The sequence below is a fragment of the Crocodylus siamensis genome, chromosome 3, assembly GCF_052110815.1.
Source record: "Crocodylus siamensis isolate JL-2025a chromosome 3, ASM5211081v1, whole genome shotgun sequence".
In the NCBI taxonomy this organism is placed as follows: domain Eukaryota; kingdom Metazoa; phylum Chordata; order Crocodylia; family Crocodylidae; genus Crocodylus; species Crocodylus siamensis.
The window spans coordinates 13,174,269-13,193,191 of NC_143397.1; the positions used below are offsets into that span (position 1 = coordinate 13,174,269).

The window sequence follows — 18,923 nt, forward strand, 5'->3', positions numbered from 1 at the left end:
TGAAAGATGTGATTCAAAAATGAGGGTTTCCACCAAGATGCTGAAGTCACAGAGGAGCTGGTATAAATTGTGTCCTGTGATCCAGCAGATGAACTTGCAGCCTTGAAGGCTTACATTTTGCTAGGCAGGCTTCTGCAGATCTCGGCAGCACTGGTAGAAATAAGGCAGAGGCTGTACACTGGATTTGAGGCAGATTTTTTGTTCATCTGAATATCAGAACTCCAGATGGTTCATAATGATCTCTGGTCAGCTGCGTTTTCCATTAAATGTTTCTAAAATAGCTCGAAATGTCTGGCTGTAGGAGAAACCCCTCTAACTTTCAGTTTGAAATGAAAGGAAAGTCCGTGTTCAGACACAGATTTGCATACTGGGTGTGGAGGGCTGGAGTTTCTGCTGTGATCAACTGATGACTGGCATGGGAATTGCAGGGAGGAAGAGGGAAACGTGCACCCGGGGAAGAGGGCAACTAGCTTGTGCGGCACCACCTGGCAGCCTGCTGTTCTTGTGGATTTGTTGTCTGCTCGGTGGTGCAAATGTGCACTCTGTGAAGTCACAGAGATGTGTAAGAGAGTACTATCTGATCCCACATAGTTCTGGTCTTCCCTCTAGCCCTTCTACCACCAGCAAAATCCCAGAGGCCTGGAAGGACTATTTACTCATGACCAGGCCTGAGCCATGCCATAGTGATGCTATGACTGAGGGTTGTTAATATTTGTCATGAGCTGAGAAATGCATATTAGATCTTAAAGGCCCGTGCAGCCTTGGTTCACATGCATGGCTTCCACTGGTATTCGTAAGAAGCTAATAAGTTGATTAATTATTAAGAGCATTGCATAGGGCAGAAATCTCTCCAACTGAACATGGACAGCTGACACTCACTCAGTAACCTGCAAACTTATTTCAAAATTGCAAATGCAGCTAAGAATCCTAATGAACTGTGTGCTTTGGAAAGCTGTAAAGACCAAGGTTATTAAGGAATGCTTTAGGACTGTCTTTAGTAGAGGGTACAATTAGGATTAATGGGATATAATCTTTAGCGTGGACGAGTCGGGCCGAATTAGGAAAATGATGGGTTGGGGCGGTGCTATAGTTGCGATGGGAATATGTGAGGAGCAAGGATTTTGGGGGGGTAATGTGTTTTTATTGGACCAACTGAATAGTTGGGCTAGCTGCGAGACATGCTTTCGGGCACAAAACGCCCTTCCTCGGGTCTGGGAAAGAGTCAGAGTCAGCCTAAGGTAGGGAAAATGAGCTCTGCCAGACAGTTTTCTCAGTCTGTATCTTGGTGCCAAAATGTGCCAAGCACTTACCTGACATCTCAGCTGTCAAATCTACTTTTAGAGAAGGCAGCTGGTCCAGTAGTGAGCTGAGGACTGGTGAGCCTTAGGTTCAGATCCAGGCTCTGTCACTAGGTCCTTGTATGACTTTGGGCAAACACGTATCTGCCTCAGCTCCCCAGCCATAAAATTGCTGCTTCGGGGTGTAGAGGATACTTGTATTAAAGGCTGTGAGGAGCCCACATGTTATGACCACAGCAGCCACTTATATACATGAGACAGTCTGAAGATGTAAGTCCCAGCTCTACAGATCTTACCCCCCAAGGAGCAGTATTGCTGCCATTAGCTACTTGAACCCGAAGAGGAAATTAAACAACGGAACATGCCGACGTTCAGATGAGCTTGGATCTGTAGGTTTGATTTGAGTCCATCTTCGTTGCTGTAGGAAGTTGTACAAACCCCAGGCATGGAGCAGGGGTTGCCGTGTGCTAGTTACTGTCCAAACACAGGGAAGAAGGTTTCTTTGCCAGAGAGACTTTATTTTAAGTAAGTCTTAATAGGTACGGGGCATTGTGGGCAGCTGGGAGCTGGTAGGTAAATGTGGGGATGGGACGCTGATGGGATGCTATAGTTACTCTGAGTGCTACCTGCCTTCCAGTCCTCCCACAAATGCTCGGTCTGTTGATGCTGCTCTTGGTGAGCCTGTTTGTTGCCACCGTCAGCTTTCATTTTTCTAGCAACTTCCTCCAGCTCATTTTTAGCTTTTCTGCTCCACCAGAGGCAGTGACAGCTCACAGCCGCAGCCCGGACTGCTGCAGGCTTCAGGTGGGCTCTGATCAAAGAGCTCTCGTGATGCATTGCCGCGCCTGTGTGCCCTGCCACCAGCCCATTGGAATGGCTGAGTCACCGTGTCTCTTCTGCCGTGTCCAGGCACGTGCTCCCTTCCCGTCCCAGTGGAGGCCGAGGAAATCCTAGCCCCGTGCTGCATGCTGGTGTCTGGTTTGCAAACTGGCTGTGCAGGCACTGTCTGTGTTAGCAGGGAGGAGACAGCTCAGGGGATGAGCTATACTATAAATGATAGTAAGCAGCACAGTGCTGTGATGCTCTCATAAGCTGAATGGTGTCCACACGCCTACTAAATAGTAGTTCTCTCAACATCACAGTAATTTGCAGGGGCCGCACCATGCCAGGAGGTGTGCGGGTGTGTTGCTTCCTCATGTGGCCCCCAAATTGCGGACCAGGCTTTAGGAGGTGCCTTGCCTGGATTGATTTGCAGGGAAGGTGGGAGCATTTTAGAAGCTTCCTGGCACCCAGTCACTGTAGTGGGGTCTTTGTGGAGCAGGGGCCTGGACTGAGAGACAGTCACTTGTGACTATGGTTTTACAGGGGGACACAGGTTATTTAGACTGCATCTTTCTGCTTTTGCACGGTGCCTGTCACAAGGAAGAGAAGGGCAAGGACCCGGCCAGTAATGCCGGTAGAGCTGTGCCCAGGGGCTTGGGAAGAGGCAGCTGTTTTGCCAACAGGAGCAAATGGAGAGGTTGAGGCTAAAATAATTCAAGGTGACGTGACCTGAAGAGCAAGGGACGTAGTTGGTTGTGTTCCTTCCTGGGGAAGGCAGGGTAGATTTGCACATTGAGAAAGACCATGAAGCAGTGGTTGTCAGCCTCATTAGGCTCAAAGCTCCCATCAGAAAACATTAGCTTTTAATCATTTCTTGACTATGGAATAATAAGAGGGTAGTTCTTCTGTTGCAAAGAAAGAAGACAACAGGGCAATTTTCGGTAGATTCCTGTTTGTTATCTCTGGGTTTATCTTCTGAATTGTAGATAGGTGTTTGCATACCTAGGTGTGATAATAGTCTGTGGCACCCTTAAAAGGATCCCCTTGCACTACAGGGTGTCTAGGCACCCTGGTTGAGGAACACGGTTTTAAAGGCAGCTCTAGAGGGGCTCTAGGAGATGCTGCCAGAGAAAATGAACAGAGGAAGCTTCTTCATCTTAGGCCTGAAGCAGATGAGTTGAGCATCATGAACTTGAATTACATCGGTAAGGCCTTGAATCAAACCTCATCTCAAATAGCAGCAAGGGCGGATGGCAGAGGACAGTTCTGCTGATTCTCTCGTCCTTTTCCTCTGCCATGTTGCACTTGTCCCACTTTCTTTTGTGACAGTCTTGTCTGAAAAACCTGTCCCAGGCATCCTGGCGGTTTGATCAAATGAGCTCTTATGTCCCCTTTTCAGTGAGATGCCTGAGTGACATGGGTGTTTAAACTAGGACTGTCCTGGCAAAAATGGGACTGTTTCTCTCTCTCTCAGACTCCCAAAATGCGCCCCGGCTCCCCCCACATGCTCAGTTGACACCAGAGCTCAGAGGCAGTTGATCCTGACAGCAAGTGGGGTGTCCTATTTTGAGACGAGAGAAATATGGTCACCCTAAGCAATATGTAATAAGTACCAGAGGTGCATCTGAACAAAAGACTGGAGATTTAACAATGGATCGGATGCAGATTTCCTTGGTGCAGCAAGATCATTTTCCTGTGCCCAGAGGTTCAGTGTAAACCAGGTACAGTTTTCTGCAGTGCGTTTTATTTACCAAAGGCTTTGGGCTAAATAGACCATACCAGCAGTAATTGTAGGCAGTGTAATGTCTCATACGTACCATCTGTAGGTAGAGCAAGAGAGTGGGGCAACCAGTAAGCAGTAGGGTAACTAGGGCAAACGGGACAGTGGTGGTAGGGATGGGTGCAGGGACTGCTGTGGCAGCCTCTTGGCATGCCACCTCCACTCTCTGGCAGGGGTTTTGCCCAAGACACAACACTTGTTAGTTATGCCCCTATGTATAAGGATTTGAAAGAATGATGCAGCCCTTGCAAGCAGCCTCGTGGGGCCCTGAGTCCAGTCCCCTGGGTTTGCCAGCAGTAATTTAATTTAGTATTTCCACTTCGAAGCCCTGCAACTAGAAGGCAAAACATCAAGAATGCCTATACATGCCATAGGAAATGCAGGGGAGGGGGTGAAGCCACTACCACTGCTCTTGCAGTGCAACAAAAAGAAAGTGGTTGGTTAACACATCCTAGGAAAATGATTGTGCTCCACCTTACAGAGGAAGGCAACCCCGCTTCCTCCTCCCATGAGCCCATGCCCATCTGACCAATCTTTTTTGATTAGCAAGGAGTGAGGAGGCTGGGTGGAGGGTTGGTTTTGTTCAGATGCTGACAGCAGCCCTCTTACAACTCTGGGTGCACAGCAAAACTGAAACTATCTCGGTGTCTGTACAAACTCAGTGCATGACTGAAAGCACGCTTCTTGGAAGGGAGGACTGGGTTTAAGCCTCACGGAGTAGCTCAGTCTGGTTCAGGAATTTGGGTTTCCGATTTTTTGTCGACATTCAGGTTTTGATTAAATATTCTGATCAGCTCTATTGTTCACTTGGAAAGGAATCTGCATCCATCTTTTCAGCTAGAAATGGAGATTGTTACTTAACATGTTAATTTAAGCAATTAGTGAACTGTTGTTTTTCTGCGAGGTGTAGGACCGGTTTGATTTGCCATTAATGTGCCATGTTCGGGATGGTGGAATCCCATTGCTGTCTGTGTAATCATGCCAGCAAAAAAAGAGGATTAATCACAAAATGTTTTGAATCTGACAGGCTCACACTCATACTTTGAAAGAGAGAGATGTGGAAGAAAATCCTTTCAAGATGGAAAGGATCAGATCCTTTGGAGACGTGAATAGCTTTGTTCAGCAGAGCTACAGAGGCATATACTAGCTGAAGATCAGTTCTCTATTTCTGAACCAACACAACAGTAGCAGTCCCTCATATGGGTTTAGAGAGAAAACAGTAAAAGAACATTTTTAAGACTAATTTGTGTAGAAGGGAGGTTTACAAAAAATGTAAATCAAAAGCCATTAAAAATGGGGAAAAAATATATCTGAAACCTGAAGTATATGCAAAGCATTATTTTTAACATATGGCTGGAGAACTTTTCTATTTGAAGTGAGAAGACAGCACTTCATGTCAAACAGGCAAGCACTGCTTTATTTAATGTGTCAAGTTCAACAATGCTTTGGAGTTGTGCACAAGTGAAGAACTGAAGTTTGATAGTCAGTCCAAGACTCAGAAGAGATTTAATCCTGCTGGGAAATAATAATCTTCGCTTCTGTCTTCCTTTAAAAAAAAGAAAGGAAAGAGAGAGAATGAATTTGATATTTGTTAAAGAGAAAAACCAACCCCACGGAGCTAGCCAGTTCTGGTGAAGGCCAAGTGCCAGTATAATGTAAGTGGTACATGCTTTGACCAGAGCATCTGAGGCTTGCAAATATTATTCCTGCCTCTCCAAAGGGTCCTGCCAGAGCCGGCCATAGGGGTGGGTAACATGAACGACCTCTCAGGGCACCGTGGCCAGGGTGGCACCAAACATGCACACGTATGAACTGCCTGTGCTCACAGCAGTGCTCTCTCCCCACCCCAACCCAGGCAGGTGCCCATCCCAGCCCCCACCTCCTCCTCCCACCTCCAGCCATTGCCTAGGAGGAGCTGGGCCAGGCACATGTGGGATGGCACCTTCTTTAGTCTACCTGCTGTGCTCCCATGCCATGATGACTGCACCCTGCCTGGCACACCATGCCACTCTGCTGGACGGTGCCCCTGCCCACCTGTGCCTCTACCTGCAGCAGCACCACCGATTTGGGGGCAGGGGGAGCACCAATATACAAGGTCACCCAGGGCTCCATTTTCCCTAAGGCAAGCTCTGAATCCTGCCAGACTGCTTTCTGGTTTTGTGTTAGGGTTTCAGACTGTGATGCCCATTTCCACTGGTGACCTGATCGGGGTTTTAACTCTGTCCTGCACAGCCTAAATTTTCCAAAGTCCCTGGTGATTGTTGCTGCATCGGTTATTAGGTTCCCATCTTTAAAAAGACCCTATTTTAAAGACACCCCTCCCCTTAATCTAACCCCAGTTTAAAGACTTCTGAAGTTGGGCACCTCAAAACACTAGTCGGCATTTGAAAATTAAGAGCAAAATTCAGCTAGGGCCCTTATACTCCCCTACTTAGGTGTTTACAGTGCCTTAAAATCAGGGACCTGGCACCAGGAGAGCAATTCGAAGAGACAGGATTAGATGCCTGTAGAGGCTTAAAAGTCACTGAAGGGCTGTTCACAAAGCTGGGACACTATGGGGAGCTGCCTAGAGGTAACCAGAAGGAAACATCAAATCCAGGCTTATATCTAGGTTTTTTCAAAGCACCGAGACATCCATTTGAATCTGGCTTGTAAATTCAGATGCGAGTGAGGAGCTGCACCTTCTCAACACTCAAATGGGTGTCGTGGATGGGTGAGGAAGAGGGAATATCTTTATGGGCATCTATACACGTGCTCTGGGGTGATGGCGGGGGACACTTTAATTAGAGCGGCTCTGAAATTAACTCTAATTAAAGCACCCACAGCGTCATGTGTATTCACACTTCAAAATGGCAGCAGGGGCGCTTTAACTAAAGCTCATTTGATGAGCTTCAAAAAGCCACCGTTTTGAAATGTGGAGACACTGATTCATGTGACGCGGAGGCTGCTGAAGCGCACGAATTAGCACACTCCAGCAGACTTGATTAATTAGCATGTGTCAGGGCAGAACTCCGTCACGTGTATAGGTTCCCTATGATCTTATTTCAGTAGGACCCAACAATGTGGCCCTATCAAGAAGGTGGGTCCAAAAAGATAGTATTTTCCCCTTTGTCTGTAGGGACAACTGGCATATGCATATCGACCACTTTTTGCCCTCCTTGTTTTTTGAATCGTTTCTTACGAACAGATCCTTCCCTAACCAAAAATTACCCAAACTAAGAAAACCTCCCGTGGTTAATAAAACAACTGTGCTGGTTGATGGCAAGAGTTTGTTAAGGCAGAAGCCAGAGTACTTTGCATTTTATAAACTAGCTATGCCTAAGCTTTCATAAGTGTGTGTAACCCTAAGAGAAAGTGGCATGCTCTTTTTTTATGAGACTTGTGGAAGGAAAGATGACCTGATGTTCAGGACCTGGGTTGATATTATCTTGAGCTTCAAGTTTAGGCTCTGTCAGTGACTCTGTCTGTAACTTTGGGTAAGTCTCTTAATTCATCTGGGCTTTGGTTTTCCTCAGGCACAATAACACTTGCCTACCTAGCTGAGGTGATGTAGGGAGACGTTACTACAGGGATGTCCTGCTGGTAGCCCACAAGAGGTTAAGCTGTGGCCATGGGCTCTTACCCGGTTACTGCTCCCTAGCACTCTGATTGCAAAAATAATTGGAGTCTCTGGCCATCCCTCCTTCCCCTGGCTTTTGCTGCCTACCCCTGCCCCAGAGGATGGGGCTGGGGGAGCTGAGAGTGAGCCTGGGGGTGTGTGGCGCCTTGGGCAGGGGGGCAGGCTCCTCCTGGTGCATTAGGGATGTGGGTGAATGGTGCATGGGAAGTGGCCAGAGGTGGATCCCAAATTTCAGAAAGCAGGGTGCAGTAATAGCAGCCCATGCTCTTGGAGTGGCTGTACCCCCTCACTGCCACCTTTTCTCTCCTCCCCCTTCCCGCTGGTGCAGGCAGACCAGGCAGGAGGAGCCCCCGGGAACTTTTTAAAGTCCCCAAACCACGTAAGAGTCCTGCCCTGCTTCTCTCCCTGGTCTGAGTCATGCCCCCTCCCCACTGCTTCTCCCCTCTGCTGCTTTCTTCAAAGTCCCAGGGGTGGGGATGCATCAGAGCTGCCCCTGCCCACTCCGGCTGGGTGGTTCTGAGGCTGGGCTCAGTTGGGAAGGCTACAGGACAGCAGCAGCTGTGATGAGTGGGCACCTGCCCCTTCCCCTCCTGAGAGCGGGCGCAGGGAATGGAAGCCCCCTCCTCCAGCGTTGTTGCTGCTGTTGCTCTCCCAGCTGAGCCCAGTCCCCAGTCCCTGCAGCCTAGACCCCCGGAGTCTCCTGCAGCATGGTCCAGCCATGCCACTGCATTCACTCAGAGGAGATGGCATCCAGGCACTGTATGGCCTGGCGGGGCCATGGCTCACCCTGGTGTGACCTGCAGGCGTGCAACCCCTGTTGGTGCTACCTGTGGGGCATTTGGTCCCCAGGTGCTTAGAAGTTGGACAGGCTTGCATGACAACATGGGACAGTGTTGGAGGAGGGTAGGAAGGGAAGATGTTATGTACTTGTTTTTATCACAAATCTGTTTCTAGTTCTCAGCATCCTGGAGCCATGACAATAGAGGAAATTGAGTGAGGGTAAATTAGATTGACCTTCAGTACAGTCCTGTGCACCACTTGCAGATGTGAACACAACAGAATAGCTTTCCTTCCATAGATTTCATTGATTTCATAGACATTAGGGCTGGAAGGGACCTCGGAAGATCATTGAGTCCAACCCCCTGCCCAAAGGGCAGGAAGTCAGCAGGGATCATAGGATCCCAGCAAGATAAGCATCCAATTTGCTCTTGAAGGTGTTCAATGTAGGTGCTTGAACCACCTCCGATGGCAGGCTGTTCCAGACCTTGGGGGCTAATTTCTTTACTTCTTTCAGTAAAGAAATTCTTCCTTATGTCCAGCCTAAAACAGTCTTGTAGTAGTTTGTGACCGTTCAACCTCGTCATCCCTTGGGGCGCTCTGGTGAACAAACGTTCCCCCAGATCCTGGTGGTCACACCTGATAAACTTATAGGTGGCCATCAGATCGCCCCTGAGCCTGCGCTTTTCTAGGCTAAAGAGCGCCACGGCTCTCAGCCTGTCATCGTAAGGTCTGTTTTCCTGACCTCTGATCATGCTACCAATTACTACCAATTACTACCAGTTCCAGTTGGACGCAGCTGCGGCCTCAGCAAGGCCGAGTACAAGGGGAGAATGACGTCCCGGGATTTGCTTGAGAAGCATCTATGGATGCAAACCAGCGTTTTCATCGCTTTAGTAGCTGCAGCATCGCATTGCAGGCTCATGTTCATCTTGTGGTCAATGATGACCCCCAAGTCTCTTTCTTCCATAGTGCTAGCCAGCGTAGCACTGCCGAGCCTATAAGGATGCTGCAGGTTTTTCTTCCCAAGGTGGAGAACCTTGCATTTTTCAGTGTTAAACACCATCAGGTTCTCATCCACCCATTTGCTGAGCCTGTCCAGGTCAGCCTGGATCACCCGCCTGTCTTCTGGCATGGATGCTTTGCCCCAAACTTTGGTGTAATCGGCGAACTCGGCCAGTCTGCTCCTGACTCCAATGTCCACAGCATTAATGAAGATGTTGAACAGGATGGGTCCTAGGACAGAGCCTTGGGGGACCTCACTGGTCACAGGGCACCATGATGAGTGACTTCCATCAATTACAACCCTCTGGGTCCAACCACGGAGCCAATTTCCCAGCCAGCGGATCGTGGTGGACCCAAGGCCACAATTGGCCAGTTTTGCCAAGAGGTGATCATGGGATACCAGATCGAAGGCTTTTTTGAAGTCAAGATATATGACATAAATCTCTTCTCCCTTGTCCAAGTGATAGGTCACCTGGTCGTAGAAGGAAATGAGATTGGTCAAGCAAGACCTACCCGCAACAAATCCGTGCTGGCTATCCCTTAGGATGTTGGCGTCAGCCAGCCCATTAAGGATGGCCTCTTTAATAAACTTTTCTAAGACTTTCCCTGGGATAGAAGTCAGGCTAATGGGCCTGTAGTTAGCCGAATCCACTTTCCTCCCTTTCTTGAAGATAGGCACCACATTGGCCTTCTTCCAGTCTTCGGGCACTACACCAGAGCGCCAGGAGTTTTCAAAGACCCGTGCCAGTGGCTGGGCTATGACGCTCGCCAGCTCCTTGAGTACCCTTGGGTACAGATTGTCAGGGCCAGCTGACTTGAAGGGATCCAGCTTCTCAAGGTGTTCCTTCACGAGGTCAGCATTAATGGAGGGCAGGGGATCTCCCTCATCCGGATCTCCCTGTCCCATAGCAGGCATGGGACTGATGAAAGACCGACGCAAAATACCCATTTAATAGGTTGGCTTTTTCCTGGGCGTCAGTTGTCAGTTGTCCCATCTGGTTTAGCAGGGGTCCAGTGTTGCCCTTGCTTTTCCTCCGGCTCCCCACATATCTGAAAAAGGACTTTTTGTTGTCCTCGATGCTGGAAGCTAGCTGGAGTTCAGTTGCAGCCTTGGCTTTCCTGGTTTGCTCCCCACAGGACTGGACCAGTGCAAGGCGGTTTGTCCCGTGTCAGTATATCTATATGGCAGTCCAGCAGAATGGCTTTAAATAGAGCAGAAAAAGGATTTCATAGAAGAGTTAAAGAAACAGAGCAGGAGAATGATGAGCACTTGAAAGAAGCACAGACAAGACTGCAGTCAGTTGTAATGTCACCTAGGTGTTGACTTAGAAATGCCATTGCCAGACGGTGAGAAATTATGTGCACGTCACTTTTGAAGTAGAAGTCGTTAATACTGACCCTCTTTCTGTTTTGGAGCCTTATTCACTTGGGCCCATAAGTGTACAAATCCATTTGGTTTTTTTTCAGCTGCTTGTATGGAATTAATATATTATTTTCTTCCCTGTGTACCAGCCTCACTGACATTTGCATCAGACTGTCTGATTTCAGAATAGCATTTATCAGCTAATCTCATGTTGAAGCAGTCACAGGAGCTCAGATTGGACTGGGTAAAAGCTTTGTCTTGAGCGATTCCCCCCTCCCCTCCAACACAAAAAAGGGTTTGGTCTAAATGAGGATTTTCATGACAGTTTTTCTTTTGTGTTCTGCAGCAAGCATTGTGCTTCCTTTGCAAATATGAGTGTTCAAAAATTGTAATGTTGTGGCTATAATACCATGCTGTGAGCATCTTGTGGGAAGTCAGAGTTGCTCAAGTCCCTGGTCTCCTCCAAGAGCTGCGCTCTGCAGCTGGACTGTATCTCTCATGAAGCACAGTTTTGAGACTCATTCTGTGATTGCCTTCTCTCATTGTATGAGACCCCACTACTGGTAACGGGAGACGAAACCTGGCCTATAACAGAATGGGTCACGAGGCACCTGGGCTACTGCAAGTACTACCTTTGCATTTTCAAATAGACATGATTTACTTTTGTTGCTACGTTTTGCTGAAACTGCTTTTATTTTTTTTTTCCTATGGACATTTTCCATGAAAGTGACTTTCTTTTTGTTTTTGGCAATTTTTTTTGTGGGGAGGAGGGTTATTCTCCAGTCAACTCTGCTCCCAGAGTGACAGCTCCTGGTCACATTGCAGCAGAATTATGGTGGTCCAAAGTGAATTTCTCTAGCCAAGGTGTCAAATGTTGGGGGAGCAGCAGCAATTGTACAGTCCTCTACACCGAGCTAGAACTAAACCAAGTTTGGTATAGTGTGAGGCCTAAATGACAAGCAGGGTGAGGTAAATGCATCCCTGGTATAACTCCATTTAAGTTCACTGAGAAAAAAAATCACATATCACTGTAGTATAGCATCTCTTTAAACAGGCCTTATTCAGTCAGATTAAAAGTGTCATCACTTTTCTGTAGCTGTGCTAGGAAAGCTTTTCTCTGAAATCTGTGTTAGGCCTATTGAATACCGCCCCTGTGCCTTCTTTTTTCATTTCCTGTGGCTATTTGTGAATCTTGCCCTTTTATGCATTCAGGAGCCAGTATTTCAAATTTGTACCGAAATCCATGAGCTTGACTCGTTCTTTAGTTGTCAGCAAGAGGGTTCCACAGACTGCACAGAGTATGAAAAGAAACGATGACTTTGAAGGGGGTGTGGAGGTGATGTGTTTGACTAGCTCTGTTTCATAAGGCGACTAGAATAAAAGCAACGCACGAGTAGGTGCTACTGTGCATTTAGTCCCTCTTGTAAAACACCCACAGACATGTACAGCAGAGCGTTCCCTGGGCTGCCAAGAACAGCTCGATAGCGTTTTCCTCTGTGCAAGGCTTTGACTCGGCAGTTTTCCCAACCCAACTATTATTTTACACAATACTTTTCTATCCCTTTTACAGTGGACAGCGGATTGTAGTGAGCAGCTAGATGGCAGCTGTTCCCCATCCAGAGGGAAGGGCTCCTTGGCTAATGAACGCAATCAGGTAGGAGACGTGCTTGGCTGTTTGTGTCAGAGCTCTTGCTTTTTTACTTTGCCATTCAGAGCCACTGAGTCTGTGTTTTCCGAATTCCCTCAGTGACCCCATCGCTAAGGAGGAGTAACAGGAGTCAGCAGAAGCAGCAAAAATCAAGATAGCTTGGAGAAACAGCTTTCAGGTTATATCAATGTAAATAGGAGTTCAAGACACTAGTATCTTTAACCATTAAAGCCATTAAACTCTACGCACATACTGGTACTCTACTACTCACTGGACATATCTACATGTGCTTATTAATTCGCAGCAATAAGCTCCGGAGCTAATTGCTGCTGGGTGCACGTCTGCATGGGCACCCGAGACTGCGGCACATTGAGCTGGGGTGGAGCAGCCCTGGCTGGTGGGTGACCCTGGGGGTCAGTGTGCCAGCCTGGGGCTGCTCACCCTGCCTCAGCGTGCTGCAGAAGGGCTGGCTGGGGTATGAGGGTGCTTCAGTGCAGGCCAGCCAGCAGGCAGCTCCCAAACTGAAGCACCCTCATGCCCCAACCAGCCAGGGCAGCATCTACACTTGCACTACTGAACAGTAAAAAACTCCACGGCAGGATAGTACTTGTATTTACAAACACTATCCTGCTGCAGAATAAATTAACTTACTCCAGCTTAATAGGGATGCACGTGTAGATGCTGAGACATTTACTGTGCAGCTAATTAGTCTACTGCACAGTAAATGTCTCGCATAGATAAACCCAGTCAATGCTTATTTGTATTACTAGACTTTGAAATGAAGCTTTTCTCGTCTTCCAGTGCTCTGAATGCTGTAAGGCAGAGATGGAGAAGACCCCTTCAGGCCCTTAGCCCATCATGCCAGCAAGGAAGTGTGATCCAAGGAAAGTGGGGTTATCTCTTTGCACTCTGAATTAGTTCCAGTTAAGCGTCTGGGCAGATGCTGTCATGGGACACCTTGTCCTGTAGCCACCTGGTATGAATAGTCTGTCACTGACAGCAACTCCTTCCTATTGAACACCATCATTGACGATGGAAATCCTTCTCCTTCTGAAGACTGCTCACTTTCGATTGAAGTTCATTTCTTTCTAGTAAAAGGAAGTTGGCATACAGGGTGAAATTTATTCCTGAAGGGCTTTTAATGAAATCCTATGTGTGAATAATTTGCAGTGTCAAAGTCTGGTTGTGTATATGAACCAAACCTGGGATAAGGGCTGGGTTTGAATTACACTCCTGCTTCTGTGGGGGTTGCAGCAGTGGCAGCTGGAAGTCGGAAGGAGCCGCCACCACCACTGCCTGAGCTTCTTAGACAGGCTCAGAGCAGGCTGGGGTCTCTCATCTCTTATGGGGGGGCTCAGCCCCTCTGAGCTCCCCTGTAATTCAAACCCTGGATAACGGAGTTGTGTTTGACAGCAGGTGCCTGCTAGGATATGTGCCGATGTGTGTTGCTAGTAAGTATGAGTAAAATGTCCAGGTGGGTGAGGTATGGTAGAGAGGGTGCATCACAAACCAAGGCGCCTGTGCAGTAAAGTAGAAGCAGAGGTGAGAGTCGAGTGCTGGGCAAATGTAGCATCTGTGTATCGGGAACAGAAAGGTGAAGTTGGGCTTTATCATGCACAGGAGGTGTGCATCATGAACTCTGTCTCAGATGCACTTCCATTGCCTTTCCAAGAGTGGCTGTGTCACATCCTGTTACATCTGGTGTAGTGCACTTGGAGCATCTGCGCTGTGCTCTCCATTGCAATCCTCCCTAGCATGGTCCTTGTTATTGGCGTTGCCTCTGATTTGTCTTTCTCGCTATGTAGGAAGTTAAAAGATTGAGGTAGCAGGAGAGATAAATAACTTGGAAGTGGCTCCAGAGACAGTATCCTACAGGGTTCCTACTGAACCAGCCGGCTGGAGCAGACTGGCGCATCAAGGGAGGGAGCCATGAATGCTGTTCCCCACCGTCAGGTCCTTCCAGATGCCACTTGCCAACCACAAAGCTGCACAGCTGGTTGTCTCAAAAACATGATCCATTGTGGGACTGAATGCTTTACATACCCTGGGGTATAAAGTGAGCTAGAAAGGTGATTTGGGAAGATACTCATCAACAAAAAAGAGAGGCTACTTGTTGCTTGTGCTCTCCAGACTGTGCTGTGTAGGGCACTGCCTGGATGCCAACCGGAGCTGGATTCAAGGAACTGCTAACCAAACTGCATCCAGTAGGCTCAGAAGATAGAGAACAGATCTCCCGCTGGGTAATTACTATGCAACAGAAAGGTCCAGATATCTGGGAAAGGGGACTGAGAACATAAGAAGCATGCACATGGTGGGAAAAGCCTGCTAAGTGCATGTCTACATTGCCTTTCTGCTGATCCCAGGTGCATCACATCAAGCAGTGGTTCCCAATCAAGGTGCCAGGGGACCCTGGGGTGCTGCAGGATCCTTTGAAGTGTGCAGCAAGGAGTGAGGCGATAAGATAGATGCCAGGATTGCAGGCTCACTCTCATCCCTGCCTGGCAGTTTCCCCCACCCCTACTACCTGGCCCCTCTGCAAGAAGATAAGCACTGTAATAAATAAGTTAGTTATTGAAAAGGGGTGCCCTTATATTTGCAAGACTAGGGGTCATCTGAACCCTAAAGCCTCTGGGCTTCCACGCAGGATGCCTGCCATGGACTTGCAGAGGATCCAAAGCCCAAGATTGATGGGTTTGGGTAGGAAGATGCTTGCCCAGTGGCAGAGCCAAGTGCGCAGACTTGAACGCCTGAGCTCTGATCAGTCGAAATTTGGACCTTGCTGTCTGGGCTTTCCCGACAGAGTTCAGGACTGTTTTGGCCCTTGAAACAAAATTTAAAAAACCCCAAACTCTGGTGGTGAGGTGCATTTGAGAAAAAAAACAAGCACAGGAAAGCAGCAAAGATGAGGCCCAGCGAGCTTATAGCAGAAGACATACTGCAGAGAAGCTGAGCTGTAGATGCTTATTAAAGCCTCCGAAGGTGGCAAGCACAATGGTGGATACAACATACGGTAGCTTTGATCTGCAGCCTCCTGGCCGCTGTGAAATATTCAGCAGCGGGTCCTTGATAAGAATTTTTCCCCCCCTCCCCTCTCGCCTGAATCTCCTCTGAATGCCGAAGCTACTTTGAATTCAGATTCGGCTCTGGCTGTTTTCACTAAGCCCGCTTGGCCTGCTCGGGGTACGAACGGGATAGTGTTTTCTCGCCAAAGGATGTTGCAGACTAGCCTCCTGAGCCTGAAGCAGACAAACAGCAAGGCTTGTCGGGCTCAGCTGCTGTGCTGCAGGTCTGTGGGTGGATTTGTAATGCAGAGAGGAGGAGGTCAAGCATAAGCGATGGGTTTCTTTCTCAAATCAGCGCAGCGCTGACATCTTTCATCTGCCATGTGTTTTGGTGCGGTCTTGGAGGGGGTGGTGATGCACCTTTTTGATCTCTTCCCAGAGGGATCTGGTTTGGATAAACAAACAGTGTTCATGTGTGTCCAAGTTGCCCTTTCTGATCTGCTTTCATTGCATTTGAGTTCTCTCCCAGGCAGCACCCGAGCTAATCATGATCCCTCTCCACTTTCAGCTTGTTTTAATGAGTGGCGATTTTTCCTTGGCGCCTAACAGGGAGTTGCTAGCTATTGTTCTTTCTCAGTCCCCTCTTTATTACTGATTAGTACTGCAGCCCTGTTGAAGACAACGCGGCTTCATTTATTGTTGTGGACTGTTGACTTTTACCGGTAACTAAATAGTTTAGCAAGATGCATTGTGGAAGGATGTTTTGCTTTTCATGTAAAACATCTCATCATTATTGGTGCTGCCAGAGAAGCATGTTTGTTGCTCACAAAAACCAGTGCTGAACAAGATTTTGGATTTTTTCCCCAGGATGTTGAGGTTTCTGTTCCCTGAAAGGGGGGGGGGGCATTTTTTTCAATATTTGTTGAATTTTTTATTTTGATAGAAACATGGTTTCTTTGGCAAGCCATTCTGAATGACACATTTTAGACTAGTTGTAGTTGTGGTGGAAACGGGTGTTTTTAAGTAGCTGCGTTATCTTGTGCTGTGGTCTTATAAGACTTCTGCAGGCTAAGACATTTCCGACCTCGTGGATGCTGTACAGGAGATTCTCAAGGAAAAGCCAGAGAGGTGGAGGATGGGTGTATCCCATGCAGAGTGGTTTTCTTTGATCCAGTACTAAGCTGAAGCATCGCATGAATCAAATAGGGACCTAGCGGACTCTTTGAAAGCGCCTAAGTTAGGTATCTAGTTTCCTGACCGTCACAAGGAACACGATCCAACATCTGTAGGTGCTTCAGATACCTTTGAAAATCTGACCTCCAGTACCTCCAGGCAGTGATAGCAGCACAGAAGTTGATAGCTAGATCTTTTAATTAAATATATTTTGTGTTCCAGGTCAAATTAGCCAAATCCGTTCCAAGTTGTACTGATTGAGCAGAACAGACTCACTCCAAACCCGTATTGATCAAGCAGGTCGTTCTAAACACCAGGCACGGCGCTGGAACCGGCGAGCGTCCTCCATCCTCGACCCATCCCCCTGGGACTTCAGCTACTCCCAAATCCATTGGCAGGCATCCCACGTTTAGGGCCAAGCCTGGAGAGCTTGGGGTTCGGATGCCCCGATATACACAGGCATGAATGTCCCCTGCTGTGCCGCCTCCTCTTAGTCTTTACCAAGTAGTTACTTGTGTGTGAGGTGTAGGTTGTCGCCATGTTGGACAAGGGCAGACAAGGCTCTTTGTGTAAATCCAGTATCTTTTACTAGACTAGTTCAAATACTTGGAAAAATGTTCCAACTGTTTTAGTTGGTCTAATAAAAGATGTCAGATTTACCCAGAGAAACTTGCCTTGTGTGTGAGGAATTCTGGATTGGATCTGCTGTGCTCGCCTCTCCTGCTCACAGGGAGCAAGGAAGTAGCCTCAAAGTCTTTGCATTTAGGGGCTTTGGAGATCTCCAGGGGCATTTTCCAAGTTAACCCTTCCTGCATTGGCCAGATCCCAAACAGATCAATACATTCTGCTTACCTCAAATTTCTCCCTCCAGCTTCAGTTAGATACAGTACTTGCTTCTTGTCTTAACTTAGATGCGTTTTATTACTCGCCCCTGATAAATGGGCACTGAAAGTAAGTTGTGGGCTACATGATTGTCTGGAAGAGCCCTTGAGCACACTCCGAGCCTCTGGGGTGAAGGACACCGCGTCACTGGATCTGAGGATAAGATACTTGGGTAGATAAGAATAAGGGGCATTGCAAGAATTGAATCACCTCAATAACTTTCCACTTGGGCAAAGAAATGTTAAAAAAGCCTAGTGGGAAGCTTATGCAAAAGGCTTTTATTTGCAATTCCCCTGGCGAGGACTGTTGCAAGCACAAAGGTCTTTGATGTATTTCTGAGAGAAATTCATTAAGTATAAAGGCTTTTGGTGCTGTGTGGATTCAAAAATTCAGCAGGGATGTTCATACAGAAAGGGACGGGCAACAGCTGCTCGGGAGGTGCAGTCTTGTATGAAGCATCATTAGCAAAATATAATCAAATAAAATAAAGTAGCATTTCCCCATTTCTTCAAGTTAAATAAGATGAGACTTTTTGCTTGGGATGCAAAAAAACCCCCAACCTTTGCTTTTCTATAGTCACTACCGGTTGTAATTCAGCTTGAGGTTAGGACTGTAAGCACAAGGGGGAGGGAGCGCTGTCTTTTTCTGGTTGTTTTTTTTTCATACCCAGCACAGTGGAGGCTTGTTGCATGATGAGTGCATCTGTATTTCAGCGGAAATCACTTCCTCAGAAGTGGTGAAACAATGAGTGAGTAAAACACATCATCTTGAAAGAGTGCCAATAAAAATGCTACCTCTTGTCATCCTGTAGTGTACTCTGAATTGCACAGTTGCAGGGGGGAAAATACCTTAGAGGAATTATGGGGAGTTCAGTCTGAGTCAAAGATGGTATCGTTTTTCATTTCCCTCCACCTGGAGAAGCAGCCCATGCTAATACCACGGAGGGGAGGAGAGAAATCTCATGATTTTGGGGGACTTGTCTCATTATTTTTTAATGGTTGTGGCTAGCAATGCCGGTGCTGTGGTTTTAAATCCACCTGTTTCAGGTCTAGGGACAGGTGGTGTAGGTGTCTGGTAGTGTCATGCTTTAGGGTTTTTGTGGGTTGCCCGTAGGGGCCAGGAAGGACTTTGTCTCCCTTGTAAATGCCCAGACTGGGCATTTTGCATTTCTCTCTAGTGTTGGGCACCACCCTTTTCCTAGGGTCTTATGTCTGGGTATTAATACTTCCATGCTGATTCAGTAGCAGAACATCGGCACTGCCCTTATCTCCTCTGCTTTTACCTACAGCAGGTTGTAGGGTGTTTGTGGGGTTTCAGGTATTGTGCCTTGTATTGGAGAGGGTCTGAAGTAGTAATTTTGGGGATTCCTTGAGAAATCGGTTGCTTGTGAATACAGGGACTGAGCTCCCAGAAAGCCTATTCCAGTCCAGTGTTCATTAAAAAAAATCCTCCATCTTACGGTAGCAGAAAGTAGATGGTGGGTGGTACAGGAGAAAAATTGACATGGTATTGGACTTGTGGATCCATTGCAAAGGACTAAGGCTTGGACCAGTG

At 47.6% G+C, this 18,923-nt stretch overlaps 1 protein-coding gene across 6 annotated transcripts in view; it reads left to right on the top strand.

The window, feature by feature from the left end:
- CTIF (cap binding complex dependent translation initiation factor) overlaps positions 1-18,923 on the top strand; it is a 331,892-nt gene that overhangs the window by 83,704 nt on the left and 229,265 nt on the right. For 4 of the 6 annotated variants that reach the window (XM_090037762.1, XM_090037761.1, XM_090037763.1 and 1 more), the window contains one exon: positions 12,235-12,318. The exons of the other annotated variants lie outside the window; for them this stretch is intronic. In XM_090037762.1, coding sequence (XP_089893888.1) covers positions 12,235-12,318 — 84 coding nt within the window. The remainder of the gene's footprint in view (positions 1-12,234; positions 12,319-18,923) is intronic. 6 annotated transcript variants of the gene reach the window in all.